We start from the raw sequence: 21,126 nt of genomic DNA, 5'->3' as shown, positions 1-21,126 counted from the left end.
AATTGATGAACTCCTGCAGAGAAAACGAAATTACATTTCTGCATGCAACAAAAACATTTTGAACTCCGAAAAAAAGACGTTGGGTTGAAGGTTACTACATAGGTAGCCTACCTTGGATCGAAGAATTAAAAGAAAGCGCGCACTGGCGGGTGTCAGGCAGTGGCAGTTGTGATGTATATTAATAGCGATAAAAAACACGTTGTAGCGGTGTAGCGCTACACGCAGCGCTAAAATAAAGACTGCAGTCAAAGGTAACTTTATTCGAACTAAACAGCCTTGCTTTAAAGCCTCCCTCAACCCGTCCCCGTGGGCGCGGATGCTCCAAAAGACACGTACTCACAAACCCCCGTAGGCTATCTCCCTTAGTCGGAACGGTGGCTAATTGTGAGCCGGTTCGGATGTGCCAGGAAACGGTGTCTCCGCAAAGTTTTCATATTGTACAAGATCACCATAATCTTCAAATTTCGAATTACATTTCAAAAGCTAACAAACCACGGGGAGCCGCATCACAGAGATCAAAGAGCCGCATGTGGCTCTGGAGCCGCAGGTTGCCGACCTCTGGGCTAGAGGCTCTTCCCATAACATTATACCCTCTAAGAAATCAGGTGAGCCAGACAACTAAACTGACTCCCTTCGAGGTGTTGATAAGAAGGACAATGCTGGCAGGGTCTCCTGAAGAAGGGAAGATGGAAAGCTGAATTATGAAGAAATTACTTTTGTTGTGTGGACAAATGGGGTTTATTAAGCTGGGGAGAACCTATAATACTTACTTGGGCTTAGCTCATGAATATGCCACACGGACCAATATAAATAGCTGTGGGGTGCGTATGGGGATTCCAATGCATGGAGCAAGCGGTTTTCCCCTTATGGCCAATTCCTTTCAATGAGAAAGTGCGAGAATGCTTCAATAAAATAACCAGTTGTAAAATTTGTTACTAGCCAGACAAAGGGAAGAAATAGATAATCAATGGAAGAACAAGGCTACATGGATGTCAACTGGTTTGGTATTCTTTAAGGGAAATTGCTTTGAAGGATGGTATAAAGCTAACTATAATTTAACAAACAAAATTGTGCCTAGATTGCATGTAGCTACTCAAACAGATGAAAAGTACTGGTGTCAGGAAAACAAGACAGGTCAGTTAATGGGAAGGAGAAAATGCAGAGAAAAGACTGATTTATGGCGGGGTAACCACAACACCCCTGAAAGGTCCCCGCAATTATTAAATAGCACATACTGGATATGTACGGATCAAGTTTTCCCCTGGTTACCTCTTAAATGGATCAGATGTGGTTACCCCAGATTTGTAGTACTGGCGGGACATCACTCTTATGAACTGATACTCTCTTGCCCTCCCAGGAAGAAAGAAGGTGATTATGGATACAGTAAGGCTCTAGATAATTAAGTTTCCTATGTATGGGACAGGCAGAGTAGCTCAAGAATTGACCCAGATGGCTTAAGCCCTCGAAAAGTTAGCTAATGTACTGCCTTAGTTCCAGTGGGTACACAATTGCAAATAAATGAATAACCGCTGAAATAGTAGCTACCAGAATTGAGGCTTTGCGGATTCGTATGGCCCTAATATTTTGTGTTAATCGAGAGAGGAGGCACTTGTGTCATCATAGGACAGGACTGCTGTACCTATATACCAGATGAATCTGAGTATATAACTAATCTGGCAGGCCACATTAATGAGAAAATGGAAAAGATAAAGAAACTAGGAGAGGAATTTCATTATTATTATTCCTTAGGGTCTTGGTAGTCACTAGGGAATATTTTTGGAGGCTGTTGGGGACCCAGCGTACACTATAGGCTGATATTGGTGTTAACTGTACTGGTTATCCAATGTATTTGCACCTTGATGCCAAACCCCTGACCCAAACCTGTAGGGGATGTTTCCTGAAATGAAACCAGAATCAGTTGATCCTAAGACATTTGCTTAAGCATGCAGCCTCTGCCCCCAGATTATGAAGCCTGTATTCGGAAGATGAGGAGATATAGGGTTGAACTACTGATCAAAAAGGAGGGGACTGTGCAGGAAAGGGGTTAAGCTTGAGGTCTGGGAGTTAGCATAATCATGGGGAGAATGTGATTTTTAAAAAATGGGTCTAACTTCCTTGTGCTAACTAACAATAAATCATGTCTTCAATGAGAAACCAATTGTATACGTGCAAATGTTGTGTAAATTGCTGAAACAATATCTGGATCTAGTGTGATTAGACACTGTATAAATTTGAATTGTAACCTTGTGTTGGTTGAGGCATTGTGTGGAAGGGCTCCCCGTGAAATCACAAATAAAGGTGGTAACTGGCTTTGAGGTCTTCGCCTACTTTGTTTTTTGATCAGTTCTAAATTCTCTAACAGGTATGCAAGACAAGATTTTCACTATATCTTGGTACACGTGACAGTAATAAAACAATTCTCCAATTATAATTGTGCACTGTTACTGCTTATAAAATATGAAACTTAACTTCCCTGCGCTATCTGTTTGAAAATGTGACCCTAACAGTTCCACTTCTCCTGGTCATCCCCAGAGTCCTACAAAACTTTTGAAGTGGAAAATAACATTGGATATTCTCCATAAATGCCAGAGTCTACAGATGTTGGAAATCCAGAGTAACACACAAAAGACTGGAAGAACTGAGGAGGTCAGGCAGCATCTATGGAAATAAATAAACAGTCAATGTTTTGGGCCAAGATCCTCATCAAGACTGGAAAGGAAGGGTGCTGAAGCCAGAATAAGAAGGTGGGGGTAAGCAAGTTGGCAGGTGATAGGTGAAACACACCTACTTCAGGCTATTATAATGGCAGGAGCTTAAAAATCCTACTCATAAGCACAATAGCACAGATCTTCCGCCCTGTGCCAGGACTTTCCCATATATCATCATGGACCTTCAATTTCAGTGCTGGCCTATATAATAAGCATGATCTTCTGCAGATATTCCAGATCACCTTCTGGGAAACCTGAACCAAGTTAAACCTAGTGCAAACAAGGCGGGGGGGTGGGGGGGTTATTTCAATTAATTGAGGACATAGGCTCCAGGAGAAGCTAATTAGTTGTGTTTCTGGTATTTGTTAGGTTTTGGTTTTCAATGTAGAGTGCGATACTTTAAGGTTGGAAGGGAATATATTTTTAAACATTACTTTTACAGTAAATCATTGTGATTAGTGAGGGAGAGACTTCCTGTGAATAATAAACCAATGAGATGGAAGACTAGCAAACACTAGCTCCAGCTACAAATGCACCCATGCTCTTGACCCACCTTTGCCCCTGACCCTAGTTCCAGGTGCACATTGATTAAGAATAGTTCATTACTTGCCAGCCCTAGACTTTCAATACAACCCAACTCATAGCAAACAGTATTCTCTGGACATCACAGGAGAGCAGCGGTAGAAGATCGTGGTGTATTTACCAACATTCCCAAATATACACGGCAATCATGCAGATTTCAGTGATGGCAAGTCCTTTGATAGAAGGGACAGTGAACATGATCCAAAAGTTTGTGAATAACTGTGACCTACAGTGCAGCAGAAAAGAGGGATCTGAGAATTCAGATTCGTAATACCTTGAAAGTGGCGGCTCAGGTAGGGGCATGAGGACAGATTTTAGCACATTGGCCTTCACAAATCAAAGTACTGAGTACAGGAGTTGGGATGTAATGTTCCAGATGTATAAGACATTAGTGGGGGCAAATTTAGAATATTGTATGCAGTTCTGATCACCCACCTACAGGAAAGATATCAATAATATTGGAAAAAGTACAGAAAAAATTACAAGGATGTTGTCAAGATTTGAGGACCTGAGTTATAGGAAAAGACTGAATAGATTAGAACTTTAATCAATGTAGCATAGGAGAAAGAGAGGATATTCGACAGAGGTATACAAAATTAAGAAGGGGTACAGATAGGGTAAATTCAAGTAAGCTTTTCCCACTGAGGTTGGGTTAGACAAGAACTAGAGGTCATGGATTAAGGGTGAAAGGTGAAATATTTAAGGAGTTCCTGAGAGGGATCTCCTTCACTCAGAGGGTGGTGAGAGTGTGGAATGAGCTGCCAGCGTAAGTGATGTATGTGGGTTCGACTGCAACACTTAAGAGAGGTCTGGATATTTGATGGATGGGAGGGGTATGGAGGACTATGGTGCAGATTGATGGGACAAGGCAGAATAAGATTTCAGCATGGACAAGTTAGGCTGAAGGGCCTGTTTCTGTGCTGCTCCACAAATAACGATCCAACAGCTTCTGGGTTTGGGGCCTTTGGGGAGATGGTCTTCATCACCCATTAAAGGCTTTCTGAGAATACAACTGGCTCTGCGCTCATATAGTCTCTACAGTGAGCCATATAGGCAGCAGCCTGCCAGGAAGCGATTGTGACAGGGGTTACACTTGAGCAAATCAGGTGGTACAGACAACTGCAACTGAACAGTTGCTCATTAATCTTTGGCAGGAAGGAAGAACAGGGGCGACAGGAAACTTGCAAGTAGGGTGAGACCACGTTGGCAACAGACGACAGATAATTCAGATGCAACTCATACACGTTTCTCCCACTATCCGAAGGTAGAGCATTCCTATGAAACTGTTTGTAAACCGAAATGTCGTAAAGCAAAAAAGCAATTACCATTAATTTACATGGGAAAAATGTTTGAGCATTTCCAGACCCAAAAACTAACCTACCAAATCATACCAAATAACACATAAAACCTAAAATAACACTAACATATAGCAAAAGCAGGAATGATATGATAAGTATACACCCTATATAAAGTAGAAATATTGTATGTACGGTGTAGTTTCACTTATCAAAATCGGGAAGTCAGCTAGCCAAAGTCGATTTGGAGTAAAAAAATCGGCACGTACATGCATGCGCAAACAACTGCCTGCACAAGGTTTCACGGTCTTTGTAGTCTTTCTTGGGGTAAACACAGGTACAAAGCGGGCATCATTTTTTTGTAAAAGCGAAAATCCTCTTTAGTTAGCAAAAACAGGTACTAATGTAGGTCTTTCGTAACAGCGAGTTGTTGTAAAGCGAACGTTCGAAAAACGGGACACCTGTAAAGTATGATCCAAATAGCAAAGAGCCATGGCAGTTTCAATAAAATGGCAAAGGATTGAACAAAATGAGGCAAGATTGAGAAGAAGCAAAACAAAATGAGATTCAAAATACTGCATGACTGTGCACCCAGTAGATTGTATTTACTGTGCACCCAATAGATACATTACAGTAAAACCAAAATATTACTGCAGACCTTATTTTGACTTCAATCATGAGAAAAATCAATGTTACAAATTAAATTTATGTCACACAAGTGGCCTCTAGAGGCCAGATTTTCTTACATTACCTTCTTTCAGCTCTTTCCCTCTTTTTAATCATCACATCGATATTCTGCAACTGTTCTTCTAGTTTCTCACACAGAAATTTCTGCAGATGGAGGGAGCAGATTAAATAAAGATTAACTTTTAACTGCAATCATATATTCACTCAATAAGACACAATTGCCCATTAATATTAAGCTTGTATCAAGAGAATTGTCTACCCCGTGATGGCTGCCATCCGATCACATCAACATCCCAGCAAGAATTCCTCAAACATTTCTTGCATTTCTTATCCATGCTTGTATCAATCTGCAGAACAGCTACTTCATTTTTATTTATTTAGAACTACAGCACAGTAATAGCCCCTTCTCAACAAACCCGTGCCATCCAATTACACACTCATGTGACTAATTAACCTAGTGAATGTGGGAGGGAACTGCAGCACCCAGAGAAAACCCACATGGTCACAGAGATTAAACAAAAACTCCTTACAGACTGTGGTGACAATTGAACCTGGGTCACTGGGACAATAATAGTGTTCTGCTAACCACCATGCCACAAAAACGGTAACACACAAACAGGGACAATTTGAAACGGTGATAGAATTTCCTAACTTCTGAGATCCCTTCCTTTTCTTGACCAAATAAGACAATTACCCCATATTATAAAGCATAAAATGTCATCTTACTATGGGGAGAAAGCTTCATAACTGGAGGTGCCTCTAGAGTAGGTTGGGTGAATTTTGTCTGTTAGCTGCTTTAAGACATTTCAAAAGATTTCAGGTTCTCTCTGATTGGTGACTCAAGGTCTGTGAATTATTCAGCCAGTGAAGTGGCCTCAACAATCACTCCACCATTATAAACCTAACCAAGGCATGCTGTGAAACTGAATTTAACAAATCTGCAATAGTTATCACTTTGTGAGAAAGATGCCAGAAAAGATGTTCTTAGGTATTTGAGGACATTTGGTACATCACCTAAATTTCTGCAGTGTACAGTGGAGAGCATTGTGACTGGTTGTTTCATCATCTAGTATAGGAGGTTTCAACACAGAGGATTGCAGAGACTGCAGAGGGGTGTAGACAGAGCCAGCGCCATCATAGGCACAACTCTTCCCACCATCAAGGGCATCTCCAAAAGATGGTGCCTCAAGAAGGCTGCATCGAGGACCCTCACCATCCAGGACATACCCTCTTCTCATTACTATCAACAGCAGAAGAGGTACAGGAGCCTGAAGAACCAACACTCAACAATTCACAAATAGCTACTTCCCCTCCACCATCAGATTTCTGAAAAGTTTGTGAATACTACCTCATTATTTCTTTTTTTGGCATTACTTTTAGTAATTTATAATTATTTTATATCTTTGCTGACCTACTGCCGCAAAACAACAAATTTCATGTCTTATCAGTGATAGTAAATCTGATTCTGATTAAAACTTCTCGTTCACTATCTCTTAGGCACTTGAAGCCTGCCAACCACACTGAGAGTGCTTGACTCTCAACATGGAAGCAAAGGGAATGGCTCAAAGGCCTGGTGAGCCATTCATCCTGAATACAAGCAATTTGTTGGGGAATCTAGGGAACAAGCAATAGATACAGCATTGGCAAAACACCTACATTCAAGGAACAAGTACAATGGGGGTGTAAGAGAATGGATAGTTCTTGAGCTATCACACATTGTTAATTTTTATTCCAGATGAAATAAGACCATAAGACATAGGAGCAGAATTAGGTTATTCTGCAACTCAAGTCTGCCCTGTTATTCCATCATGGTTGATTTATTTTCCCTCAACCTCATTCTCCTGCCTTCTCCCCATAGCCTTTGATGCCCTTACTAATCAAGATCCTACCAACCTCTGCATTAAATATAACAGATTCACCATTCTCTGTCTAAAGAAATTCCTCACTTCTGTTCTAAAAGGACATTTTTCTATTCTGATGCTGTGCCCTCTAGTCCTAGACTCTCCCACTAATGTCCATGCTATTTCCGCCTTTCAATATTCAGTAAGTTTCAATGAGATCCCCCTGCATTCTTCCAAACTCCAGCTAATACAGGCCCAAAGCCATCAAATGCCCCTCAAACATTAACCTTCTCATTCCTGGGATAATCCTTGTAAATTTCCTCTGGACCCTCTCCAACGCCAGCGCCTTTAGTACATATGGGGTCTAAAACTGATGAAGAGTCTCGGCCTGAAACCTTGACTGCTTATTCCATAGTTTCTGCCTGACTTGCTGAGTTCGTCAATACTCCAAATGGTCTGACCAATGCCTTATAAAGTCTAAGGATTATATATAACCATATAACCATATAACAATCACAGCACAGAAACAGGCCATCTCGGCCCTCCTAGTCCGTGCCGAACTCTTAATCTCACCTAGTCCCACCTACCCGCACTCAGCCCATAACCCTCCACTCCTTTCCTGTCCATATACCTATCCAATTTTACCTTAAATGACACAACTGAACTGGCCTCTACTGCTTCTACAGAAAGCTCATTCCACACAGCTATCACTCTCTGAGTAAAGAAACACCCCCTCGTGTTTCCCTTAAACTTCTGTCCCCTAACTCTCAAATCATGTCCTCTCGTTTGAATCTCCCCTACTCTCAATAGAAACAGCCTATTCACGTCAACTCTATCTATCCCTCTCAAAATTTTAAATACCTCGATCAAATCCCCCCTCAACCTTCTACGCTCCAATGAATAGAGACCTAACTTGTTCAACCTTTCTCTGTAACTTAAGTGCTGAAACCCAGGTAACATCCTAGTAAATCGTCTCTGCACTCTCTCTAATTTATTGATATCTTTCCTATAATTCAGTGACCAGAACTGTACACAATATTCCAAATTTGGCCTTACCAATGCCTTGTAAAATTTTAACATTACATCCCAACTTCTGTACTCAATGCTCTGATTTATAAAGGCCAGCGTTCCAAAAGCCTTCTTCACCACCCTATCTACATGAGACTCCACCTTCAGGGAACTATGCACTGTTATTCCTAGATCTCTCTGTTCCTCTGCATTCCTCAATGCCCTACCATTTACCCTGTATGTTCTATTTGGATTATTCCTGCCAAAATGTAGAACCTCACACTTCTCAGCATTAAACTCCATCTGCCAACGTTCAGCCCATTCTTCTAACCGGCATAAATCTCCCTGCAAGCTTTGAAAACCCACCTCATTATCCACAACACCTCCTACCTTAGTATCATCGGCATTCTTACTAATCCAATTTACCACCCCATCATCCAGATCATTTATGTATATTACAAACAACATTGGGCCCAAAACAGATCCCTGAGTCACCGGCCTCCATCCTGATAAACAATTATCCAGCACTACTCCCTGGCATCTCCCATCTAGCCACTGTTGAATCCATTTAATTACTCCAGCATTAATACCTAACAACTGAACCTTCTTAACTAACCTTCCATGTGGAACTTTGTCAAAGGCCTTGCTGAAGTCCATATAGACTACATCCACTGCCTTACCCTCGTCAACATTCCTCGTAACTTCTTCAAAAAATTCAATAAGGTTTGTCAAACATGACCTTCCACGCACAAATCCATGCTGGCCACTCCTAATCAGATCCTGTCTATCCAGATAATTATAAATACTATCTCTAAGAATACTTTCCACTAATTTACCCACCACTGATGTCAAACTGACAGGTCTATAATTGCTAGGCTTACTTCTAGAACCCTTTTTAAACAATGGATCCACATGAGCAATACGCCAATCCTCCGTCACAATCCCCGTTTCTAATGACATCTGAAAGATCTCCGTCAGAGCTCCTGCTATCTCTACACAAACTTCCCTCAAGGTCCTGGGGAAAATCCTGTCAGGACCCAGAGATTTATCCACTTTTAAATTTCTTAAAAGCGCCAGTATTTCCACCTCTTTAATTGTCATAGGTTCCATAACTTCCTTACTTGTTTCCCCACACCTTACACAATTTAATATCTTTCTCCTTAATGAATACCAAAGAGAAGAAATCATTCAAAATCTCTCCCATCTCCCTCGGCTCCACACATAGCTGACCACCCTGATTCTCTAAGGGACCAATTTTATCCCTCACTATCCTCTTGCTTTTAATATAACTGTAGAAACCTTTCGGATTTACTTTCACCTTATTTGCCAAACCAACCTCGTATCTTCTTTAAGCTTTTCTCATCTCTTTCTTAAGATTCCTTTTATATTCTTTATACTCCTCGAGCAATTCCTTTACTCCATGCTGCCTATATCTTTTGTAGACATCCCTCTTTTTCCGAACCAAGTTTCTAATATCCCTTGAAAACCATGGTGCTTTCAAACCTTTAACCTTTCCTTTCAACCTAACAGGAACATAAAGATTCTGTACCCTCATAATTTCACACTTAAATGACCTCCATTTCTCTATTACATCCTTCCCATAAACCAACTTGACCCAATCCACTCTCTCTAAATCCCTTCGCATCTCCTCAAAGTTAGCCTTTCTCCAATCAAAAATCTCAACCCTAGGTCCAGTCCTGTCCTTCTCCATAATTATATTGAAGCTAATGCTATTGTGATCACTGGACCCGAAGTGATCCCCAACACATACATCTGTCAGCTGACCTATCGCATTCCCTAACAGGAGATCCAACACTGCCCCATCTCTAGTCGGTACTTCTATGTATTGTTGCAGAAAACTATCCTGCACACATTTCACAAACTCTAAACCATCCAGCCCTTTTACAGAATGAGCTTCCCAATCTACGTATGGAAAATTAAAATCTCCCACAATCACCACCTTGTGTTTACTACAAATATCTGCTATCTCCTTACACATTTGCTCTTCCAACTCACGCTCCCCATTAGGTGGCCTATAAAACACTCCTATCAGTGTCACTACACCTTTCCCATTCCTCAATTCCACCCAAATAGCCTCCCTAGAGGAGCTCTCTAATCTATCCTTCCAAAGCACCGCCATAAGATTTTCTCGGACAAGCAATGCAACACCTCCTCCTCTGGCCCCTCCTACTCTATCACACCTGAAGCAACTAAATCCAGGAATATTTAGTTGCCAATCACACCCTTCCTGCAACCATGTTTCACTAATAGCTACAACATCATAATTCCAGGTATCAATCCACGCTTTAAGCTCATCCACCTTTCTTACAATGCTCCTAGCATTAAAATAGATACATTTAAGATACTCTCCACCTCCTCCTCTCTTTTCATCCCTAACAATGCATTCAAATTTATTATCCTTTTCTTTCTTCTCCCCTACATCTTCGGGCTGAGCGCATCCCTTCTCCATCACCTGCCTTTCCTCCCTCACACACAGTCTACTTACTTGCTCTACTGGTGAACTAACCTCCTCTCCCATAGTTTCCTCAAATTGATTCCCACCCCCCCCATCTTACCAGTTTAAAGTCTGCCCTGTAGCCCTAGCAAACCTCCCCACTAGGATATTGGTCCCCCCAGGATTCAAGTGTAACCCGTCCTTCTTGAACAGGTCACGCCTGCCCCAGAATATGTTTGCTCTTATATTTTAGTCCTCTCTAAATGAATGCTAATATTGCATTTACCTCCTTACTACTGACGCAAATTCCAAAATAACCTTTAGGGAATCCTGCACATGAACTCACTCCCAAGTCCCTTTGCACCTCTGATTTCTGAATTTTCTCCTTGTTTAGGAAATAGTCTACACCTTTATTCCTTCAAGCAAAGTGCATGACCATGCTCTTTCCTGCACTATATTCTATCTGCCACTTTGCCCATTCTCCTAATCCATCCATGTCCTTCTGCAGACTCCCTGCTTCCTCATTACTACATCCAACTCCACCTATCTTTACATCATCTAAAAATCTGGCCACAAAGCCATTAATTTCATCCAGTGGGGGTACTCACATGTTGGCAAGGAGGACAGAACCATTCGCCATCTGGGATCGTCATCAATGGCGGTCGTAGACATGCAGTGTGATAACCACTATCACAAGAGTCGCACAACAAAATCTTGGAACAAAGAAAGATTTAGGCTATTAATCAGCATCAGTATGATCACTTTTGCTGGCTACTAAAATCAATTCCCAATGCCACAAAGCCTTATTTTATATGAAGGCTAAATTTATTTGTCACATGTACATTGAAACACACAGTGAAATCTGTTGTTTGCATCAAATCAAATCAGTGAGGACTGTGCTGGGGGAGCAGAGTGCCGTCATGCTTGTGCCACCAACATAGCATGCCTATAACTTACTAGCCCCTACTAACATGTACATGTTTGGAATATGGGAGGAAACGAGTACCCAGAGGAAACCCACGCAATCACAGAGAGAATGTACAAACTCCTTAGACAGCAGCAGGAATCGAAACCTGATCATATAGCTGGCAGAGTAAAGTGCTGCACTGAATAATACGCTACTGTGGTGCTTCAAGGGCAGCAAACTCATGGTAACACCATCACCTGCAGGTTCCCCTACAAGTTTCACAATCTGCATGCAAGTACAGACTAGAATTGGAATTGTTTTATGAATGTCCATGTACTGTGATACAGTGAAAAGCTTGCCTTGGAAACTGTTCACACAGATCATATCATTACACAGTGTATCGAGATAAAATAAGAGAAAACAATAACAATGCAAAGTAACTTGTAACAACAGAGAAACAACAATGCAACACACACAAAATACAGAAAGAATTCAGCAGGCTACGCAGCATGCATGAAGATGAATAAATTGTAGACATTTTGGGCTGAGACCCTTCATCAGGACTGGAAAGGAAGGGAGAAGATACAGGAATAAAAAAAAGTGGGTGGAGGGGAAGAAGGATTAACTAGAAGATGATAGGTTAAGCTAGGTGGGTGGAAAGGGTAAAGGGTTGGAGGAGGAGGAATCTGATAGGAGAGAAGAGTGAACCATGCGAGAAAGGGAAGAAGGAAGGGCACAAGGGATAAGTGATAGGCAGGTGAGGGCCAGAGTGGAGAATAGAAGAAGAGGGAAAGGGAAGGATAAATCGATATTCATGATATCAAGTTGGGGGCTACCTAGATAGAAGGTAGCTCTTGTGTTTACGAGATACAACAGTGCAGACAGACAATAAGGTGCAAGATCTTAACAAGGTAGACTGTAACACTGAGGACTTTGCCCTGCTGATGGAGGCCTCCCACTCCTCCATTGTGTTTTTTTTCTCTCTAACTTCTTTGAGCAACTAGTAAAAGCTGGAGGAGGGCACATCTTGCGGGTCACTCCAATACACAGAGCAATCACATCATCTGACAGCCTGCCTTTCCCAACTTGCTCCATCTTCATTCAATTTCTCTCAGACAGCTGAATGCCCCCTTTTTGGCAAAAACAGTGCAGCAGCTTCTCCAATGTGAAAATATAGGCTGACAACTTCTCTCCTTCCTCCTGAAATGTGTGCCTAAACTTCATTCTAAGATCAACTACACTTCCAGCAATGCCAAAAGCATCTTCCAGATCTTGCAGTAATTAGCTGACATGGCTAATGGATTTTCTGCCTTTAGGAACCTCACTATATCAGCTGCCAGGCCCTTTTTCATATTATCTGAGCACAGCCATTCATCAGTAACTGAGATGTCTGCTCAGCCCAAGCCTCATATTCTTCTTCCCCATTGGGTGTGGGCTTGATCCCAACCTACAATAACTTGGGCTCTCCACAGCTATACTTCAGCATTTATCAACCAGTGATATATAATAACCAATATGAGCTAAGAATTTAAATCAACCACTTAAGGACTCATTAGACTTTTCATATTAAGACAATTCCTTCCCATGTCTCCGTAGAAAAGAGAGCAACTTGTCTTTAAAATCTCTGCTCTCAGCTATCGGAAACTTGACTTCCAATTCAGCACAGTCACCTACACCCACACCTCTTCTCTAAAAGTATGTATGGCCCATTGCTCTGCCTCTCCAGGTACTCCAAGCGGAACATGGAGATATACTCCCATCACGCCACAACTAGTTCTGAACTGACATCTTTGCCCACCATTTGTTCAAACTGTTGTCCACACAATCAATGCCTCTCATCATCTTATACACTTCTATTAGGTCTGTCGCTCCAAAGAGAAAAGACCAAGTACACGCAACCTATTCTCATAAGGTACGCCCTCCAATCTAGGCAACATGCTTGTAAATCTCCTCTGCACTCTCTCTTTAGTATCCACATCCCTCCTGTAGTGAGGTGACCAGAATTGAACAAATGGAGTCTGACCAAGGTCTTATCTAGCTATAACATTACCCCACGGCTTTTGAACTCAATCCCATGGTTGATGAATGCTAACATACCACACACTTTCTTAACCACACAGTCAACTCTGTCCCAAGATCTCTTAGATCCTCCACACTGGCAAGAGTCTTACCATTTAAATAATATTCTGTCTTCAAATTGGACCTATCAAAACGAACCACCTTACACCTATCTAGGTTGAAGACCATTTGCCACTTCTCAGCCCAATTCTGCATCCTATCGATGTCCCGCTATAGCCTCTGACAACCTTCCAGACAATCCAACAACATCCCCAACCTTTGTGTCATCAGCAAACTTACTAACCCACCCTTCTACTTCTTCATCCAGGTCTTCTACAATCATGTATCTTAATCACTTTCCTGGACAATAGTTTAACAAAGGCTTAAACACACACCAAGTCTCAGAGCAATTACACAGTATTCAGCAAATGCAATCATGGATGACAGCCCGCAAAATGAAACCCCATTTTTACTGAGCTTCTCTCAAAGTGCAGCTCGTTAGACCCTTGTTAACAGCCACTCGACTCAGCAGTGAGAAAACTCGCAGACTCCGTACGGCTAGGGTTGATATGACTTAGATCCTACCAAACCTGGGAAGATGGGACGTCCTGCCCACCCAAACCCCGATCTGTGTGAATACTGTGTAACATACTGCCCCTATGCAATTGCCTGTTGCCAAGAAATAAAACAGACCATAAATTGCACACAATTATAAAGCAAGTATATTTACAAATGTCAGCTTTATTGAAAGATTAGTAGGAAAAGAAAAGAAAAAAAAATCAAAAGGGCCTATTACAGTTAACCCAGTCCAAATGTGCACACTAATTGGAGCTCATCTTGAAGCTGTCTTTAACTCATGCACTGGACCCACAGTCTGCATGAAAACATACACCACATTCCAAATGTTGCTCAAAATCAACTCAAACCAATGGGCTCCCCCACGGGAGTATTGGTCCTTCCTCCTTGAAGTCATTCATCTGCACCAAGCACCTTGTGCAACAGGGATGGCATCCTCAGCCATCTTCTCTCCTGTCTTCTCCTAGTTCCAGACCTCGACATACACTAGTGTCCAACTCAAAAACATCTCCGTCCAGCATTCTCTGGAACCTTCTCCCAATTCAATCGTCCTGATTGGTTGACACATTCCTAAGTTGAACAATATTGGTCCTTTAGCTCATACAGAAACAGAACAGACTGCTCTTACAGAACCACTAAAATGAAATATCTACAGCATAGCAGTAAAAATCTTAACCAGGGCACTACAGATGGAAGGAGCACCTTACTACCTCCTTTGGTAGAGATGTAACTCCATCCCATCACCCAATTAAAACAATACCAAAGCCAAAAGGAACACAAAAACAGCAAGAAAATAACAAGTGGGACCTACCAGTTCAGGGTGATTGGACAAGCCACATTTTTTACAGGGCTCATCATCTTCTGCTGGCCTTTCTTCTTCTGCCTCATCAGATTCATCATCATCCTGGTCGCTCTCACTCTCCTCACTTGATTCGTCCTGTCTACGCCAGCCCTTCGATTTGGTCCATTTAGCTCTTCTGCTGGCTTTCGCCTTACGCTGCAAAGTTAATAGTGAATGTCAGTCATAGAATGCTTTGGCCCACATAGTCCATGCTAATCCATTAATCTGCCTAGCCCCATCAACCTGCATCTGAACTATATCCTCCATACCCCTCCCATCCACGTACGTAAGCAAACTGATTTTAAATGTTGAAAATAAACCCACATCCACCACTTCCGCTGGCAGCTCTATCCACAATCTCACCACCCTGAGTGAAGAAGTTCCCCCCAAGTTCCCCTATCTTTCACCTTTAACCCATGACCTCTAGTTCCACTTTTCTCCCTGGTAACCCACTCAAGACACCTACCACTCACAGCATAGAAAACTTGTCCCTCATTCACCTTGAAACTTCCTCCTTCTAACCTAAAAAGCATGTTGCCTTACTTTTAATGTTTCTATACCCAAAAAACAGATTCTGACTACCTATGCCCCTCTCATAATTTTAAAGATCTCTATGTCTCCTCTATCTTCAATGCTCTACAAACAATGCAAGTTGGTCTTCATACAGCTCAAATGCTCTAAACCATACAGCATCCTGGCAGATCTTTTCTGCACCCTTTCCATAATCTCCACGTCCTTAATGTAATGGGATGGCCAGACTGTACACAATACTCCAAATATTTGGCGTGACATGGTAGAGTAGTGATTCGTGTGATGCAATAACAGCTCAGAGTAGAGTCCAATTCTGGTGCCATCTGTAAGGAGCTTGTACGTTCTCCCCGTGACCACATGGGTTTTCTCCAGGTGCTCTGGTTTTCTCCCACAGTCCAATGTCATACAGGTTATTAGGTTAAAGTAAACTGTCCTGTGATTAGGCTAGCGTTAAATAGATGGGTTGCTGGGTGGCGCAGTTCATTGAGCTAAGAGGGCCTGTTTCCTGCTGTATCGCTAAATTAAAAAAATTAATAAATTGCGGCCTGACTAAATTTTTATCAAGCTGCAGCATGACTTCCTTACTTTTATACTCATTACCCCTATCAATGAAGGCAAACATTTCATACCACCTTATCTATCTGTGTAGCACTTTCAGTGAACTATGGACCTGGACCCCAAAGTCCCTCTGAACCTCAATGCTGTTTAGGGGCCTACCATTAACTGTATGCCTTCTCCTTCCAATTGGCCACTTTTCATAACAGCTCACGCTTGCCTGGATTAAACTCTGTCTGACATTTCTCTGCCCATATCTGTAACCGAACTATATCTTGTTGCAATACACACAAAATGCTGGACTCAGCAGGTCAAACAGCATCTATGAATAAAAAGTCGACATTTTGGGTCAAGACCCTTCATCAGTACTCTCGTATTCTTTAATAGTTCTTTACAGTGTCCACAATTCCAACAATCCTGGTGTCTTCTGCAAACTTGCCATCCAACTACATGTTCATGTAAATTATTCTTATATTTCACAGAGGTCTCTGCATTGATCCCTACAGAAACACTAGTCACAGACCTCAGGCCAAAATAACAGCCTTTCACTCCTGTTCTCTGTCTGCTAGGGACAATAGAATGATTTCAAGGATTGGGGTTGGGGTGGGTAGGTTCAATTACAAGGAGAGAACAAATAGGGTGGCTTTGTTTTCCTTGAAGAAGAAGAGACTTAGTTTGGACGGGATAGAGGTACACAAAAATTATGAGGGATGTGGACAGGGCAGATAGTAAGAAACATCCCTACAGGAAAGATAACTAAAATTAAATAACATACTGTAAGTACAAGGTAAGAGGTAGGAGATTTACATGAACCAGGAGAGTGGCTACAATGTGGAACACGCTGCTTTATGGAGTGCTCTCGTGGCTCCTAAGAAGGATATAGAAGAGTAGAACATAGAACAGTACAGCACAGTACAGGTACTTCAACCCACGATGTTGTGCAGACCCTTTAATCTAGTCTAAGATTAATCTAACCCTTCCTTCACACATAGATCTCTATTTTTGTTTCATCCATGTGTCTTTCAAAGTCTCTTACAAGTCCCTACTGTATCTGCCTCTACCACCACCCCCAGCAGCACGTTCCATGCACCAACCACTCCCTGGGTAAAATCTTACTTTTGATTTACTCCCAAGAATTTTGTCCCCTCGTATTAGACATTTTGGCCTAAGAAAAAGACTTTGGCTATCCATTCTGTATATGTCTCTGATTATCTTATACACCTCTATCAAGACAACACTCATCCTCTATCACTCCAAAGAGAAAAGCCCTTGCACGCTCAACCTATTTTCATAAGATACAGGTACCTGAATGGTCAAAAAGGAGATGGCTATGGACCTAGCACCCCTAAATAGGATTTGTATAGAAGGTACTTGACAACCAGTAGAGACATTCAGTTGAACATTTTACCTCCTAGTCTGTTAGATCTATTAAGAAAGACTTAAGTTCATTTCTCAACACAACAAAATAATGTAACTGGAATTTTTGATAAGATACCATGGTACCTTTGTTCCTCTTGACAGAGAGGAATCTTTCTCCAGTTTTCTCTGGTTCTCCTCCTTTCTTGGACTCTGGGGTGCAGGCACTTCTTCTTTCTTGATTGCTTTCTTCTCTTGATTCTCAGTCACTTTTATGGTGGGTTTAGATATTCGCTGTGACCTCCTCAGGCATCTAGCCTCACCCTGTTCTGTCTCTGGCTTTTTCTCCTCTATATGTTCTACTTTCTGTGGTGTTTCTTCTGCCACTGCTTTCTCTGGTGCCTGTTGTCTCATGGATGACCTTGTTCTTCTCAATGAGACTTTCTTGCATTCCTCCTGCCCACCTTTGATACAATCTGCCTGCTTTTTGTCAGGCAGCATCCTTTCGGAGAGATTGGTGTTCACGGAGCATTTTGAAGAATCCTCATTCTCACATTTAGATTTTGCTTCCTCAGTAGACTTCTCGAGTTCTAGGAGACCAGGGTCTCCACCTTTTCTCTTTGTCACGCAGTTCTGGTTAACCTCAACTTTTATTACACTGCCATGATTCTCCGTGGCAATGCTTATTGGCGGCTCTGAGCTTTTTGTGCCTGGCCCATCAATCCCATTTTCCTCTTCCCTCACTGGGTGCTTGGCTTCAGTATCCTGTTTTCCCTTGGGTTCCTCAGTCTTCCCTGGAGCAGAAGCCTCTGTGATTCCCTCCCCACTCTTGTGCTGGTTCACCTGAGGTCCAATGGTCACCTCACCATTCACTAGTTGTTTTCCATCCTCCTCTATGGGTGCCTGCTTCACAGGTTCTCCCTCTACTTTCAACAGTTCTTTGACAGGGGTGACAGGCTTGCCTATGGGGCCTTTGTCATAATCCTCAGCAAGTTTGATTTCGCGTTTTTTCACAGGAAGTTTTGCCTGCTTGACATTCCTCAGTGCCCTTTCGAGCTCTTCTGAGGATTTCTCTTTGATGTCATCAGCTGGCTCGACCTTAACGCTGACTTCTAGCTTTTCACATTCTACAGATGTCAACTTACCACTGTAAACCTTCCTTTCACCTGAGCTTTTCAGATTCATCAGTTCTGCTTTGCTGGGTTTGTCTTCCCCATCAGCACTCATTTTGTTAACACTGTTCTCTTTGGTTGGTTTAGTACCGTCAGCTTTCGCAATATTTTCTGACCCAGGTTCCTCGATCTTAACCATCTGCTCTAGATTTCCCCCATTGTCATCTTCCTGCTTTTTGACCAGCTGGACTTTCTTGTCTTCTACTGGGGAAGTAGATGCAAGGGATGATTTTCCAATTGATTCTGATTCTTTCTGCTGTTCATCCAATACCTTGTTTAGTTTCATTTCTTCTGTGCAAAAATGAAAATTATTTACAATGTTAACAGAGAATAAAAACCTCCAGCTGTCAGACTCTGTGTAGTATCTCTAATGTTGTATACATAAATCAACACAAAATGTTGGAGGAACTCAGTTGGTCAGGCAGCATTTACAGAGGGGAATAAACAGTCGACGCTTTGGTCCACGACCCTTTGTCTAGATTGGAAAGGAAGAGGACAGAATGCAGAATAAAAGGGTAAGATTGGGGAAGAAGGAAGAAATTATCACAGAGCAACACAAATAAAATGCTGGAGGAACTCAGCAGGTCAGGCAGCACCTATGGAAGAGAATTAAGAGTCGACATTTTGGGCCAAGACCCTTCATCACAACTGTTAAGGAATAGTGCAGAAGCCTGAATAAGAAGGTGGTTGTAAATGGAATACAATGTTGGAAAATTCATGGTTGTGCACTTTGGTAGTAGAAATAAATATTTTCTAAACAGGGAGAAAATCCAAAGATCTGAGATACAAAGGGACTTGAGAGTCCTTGTGCAGAACACCATAAAGGTGAATTTGCAGGTTGAGCCGGTGGTGAGGAAGGCAAATGAAATGTTAGCGTTCATTTTAAGAGGTCTAGAATACAAGAGCAGGAGTGTGATGCTGAAGCTTTTTAAGCACTGGTGAGGCCTCACCTTGAGTACTGTGAACAGTTTTGGCCTCAAGAGGGATCAGCCATGATTGAATGGCTGAGCAAACTCACTGAGCCAAATGGCCTAATTCTGCTCCTATGTCTTATGTTCTTATGGAAAGAAAAGGAGAACAAGCCGGCAGGTCATAGGTGAGACCAGATAAGGGGGAAGGTAGGTGGGTGGTGGGTGGGAGGGGTTGGGGGTGGAAATAAAAAGCTTAAAGATGATAGGTGGAAGAAGTGAAAGGCTGAAGGAGAAATCTGATAAGGAGAGACAGTGGACCATGGGAGAAAGGGAAGGAGGAGAGGCAGCAGAAGGAGCTGACAGGCAGGTGAGAAGGGGTGACAGGGGAACAAGAAAGTGGAATGGAAAAACAGAGAAAGGAGAGAAACTTCTGGAAGTTTGAGAAACCGATGTTCATGCCATCAGGTTGAAGGCCATCCAGAAAGAATATGAGGGGTTGCTGCTCCAACTTGAGCATGGCAGCATGGCTGCTCCATCATGGCAGCTTAAGCCATATACTGAATATTAGAATGGTACTGGTAAGTCAAACTGAAATGGGTGGCCACCAGGAAATCCCAAATAGTGCTCAACAAAACGGTCTCCCAATCCATGTAAGGTCTCAGCAATGTAGGAGCAGCGGACACAGTAGATGACCTCGACAGACTCACAGGTAAAGTGTAATTTGGGGCGGTGAGACAGGCAGCTGCAGCACTGCTTTTGAAATGCTGCAGCCAGAGAGAGCTGCATTGGTCCCCTCCATTTATTGTCTCCAGCATCTGCACCCATCTAGGCTATGCTGACAACAGCTCCTGAACCCATAATTTCTATCATCAAGAAAGTCAAAGTCAGCACTGCATAGCGCTGTGGTAGTATAGCTGTTAGCTGGTATACTGGTTAATAGGTTAATTTGTCATTGTAAATTGTCTTGTGATTAGTCTAGGGTTAAATAGGTGGGTTGCTGGGTGGCATGTCACAGTGGACTGAAAGGGCCTGTTCCACATTGTATCTCTAAATAACATAAAAGATATAAGTACCTGGGTTTGTTTTACACTGGGCAGAACATGGCAGAGCTAAACAGATGAAAGAAGGCTAAGTTCAAACCCCCATTTTCCAACCATTCTTTCCAATATAAGTGCTCCTCAGCTCAGTGCAATGAAGTTAAGCTACAACCAGCCACTGTGGAATGCAGAGAAATGCTACAAGCTAAAGCTTCTACTTCAAAGAGGTCAGTCCACATCTGGAGTATTGTGAACAGGTTTGGGCCCCTTATCTAAGATGTGCTGGCATTGGACAGGGCCCAGAGGAGGCTCATGAGAATGAATCTGGGAACAAAATAGGAGCGTTTGATGGGCCTGGGCCTGGGCCTGTATTCACTGGAGTTTAGAAGAATGAGGGGGAATCTCATTGAAATCTATGAAATATTTAAAGGTCTGTATAGAGTATATATGGAGAGGATGTTTCTTATAGTGTGTGACACTAGTACCACAGTGCACAGCCTTAGAATAGGGGGATGTTCTTTTAGAACTGAGTTGAGAAGGAATTTCCTTAGCCAGAGGGTGATGTGTATTTTGAATTCATTGCCACAGACAGCTGTGAAGGCCAAG

The 21,126-nt window shown here is 42.2% G+C and overlaps 1 protein-coding gene across 6 annotated transcripts in view; it reads right to left on the bottom strand.

The window, feature by feature from the left end:
* rsf1a (remodeling and spacing factor 1a) overlaps positions 1-21,126 on the bottom strand; it is a 134,455-nt gene that overhangs the window by 50,012 nt on the left and 63,317 nt on the right. For 5 of the 6 annotated variants that reach the window (XM_059963660.1, XM_059963659.1, XM_059963658.1 and 2 more), the window contains exons 6-9: positions 17,548-18,863; positions 14,929-15,114; positions 11,185-11,289; positions 5,337-5,416 (exon numbers count right to left, since the gene is read on the bottom strand). In XM_059963660.1, the coding sequence (XP_059819643.1) occupies positions 5,337-5,416; positions 11,185-11,289; positions 14,929-15,114; positions 17,548-18,863 (1,687 nt within the window). The remainder of the gene's footprint in view (positions 1-5,336; positions 5,417-11,184; positions 11,290-14,928; positions 15,115-17,547; positions 18,864-21,126) is intronic. The other variant, XM_059963657.1, reaches the window with a different exon arrangement.

This window comes from Hypanus sabinus, chromosome 3, assembly GCF_030144855.1.
Source record: "Hypanus sabinus isolate sHypSab1 chromosome 3, sHypSab1.hap1, whole genome shotgun sequence".
NCBI classification, from domain to species: domain Eukaryota; kingdom Metazoa; phylum Chordata; class Chondrichthyes; order Myliobatiformes; family Dasyatidae; genus Hypanus; species Hypanus sabinus.
This window is presented reverse-complemented; position numbering and strand designations above follow the sequence as displayed.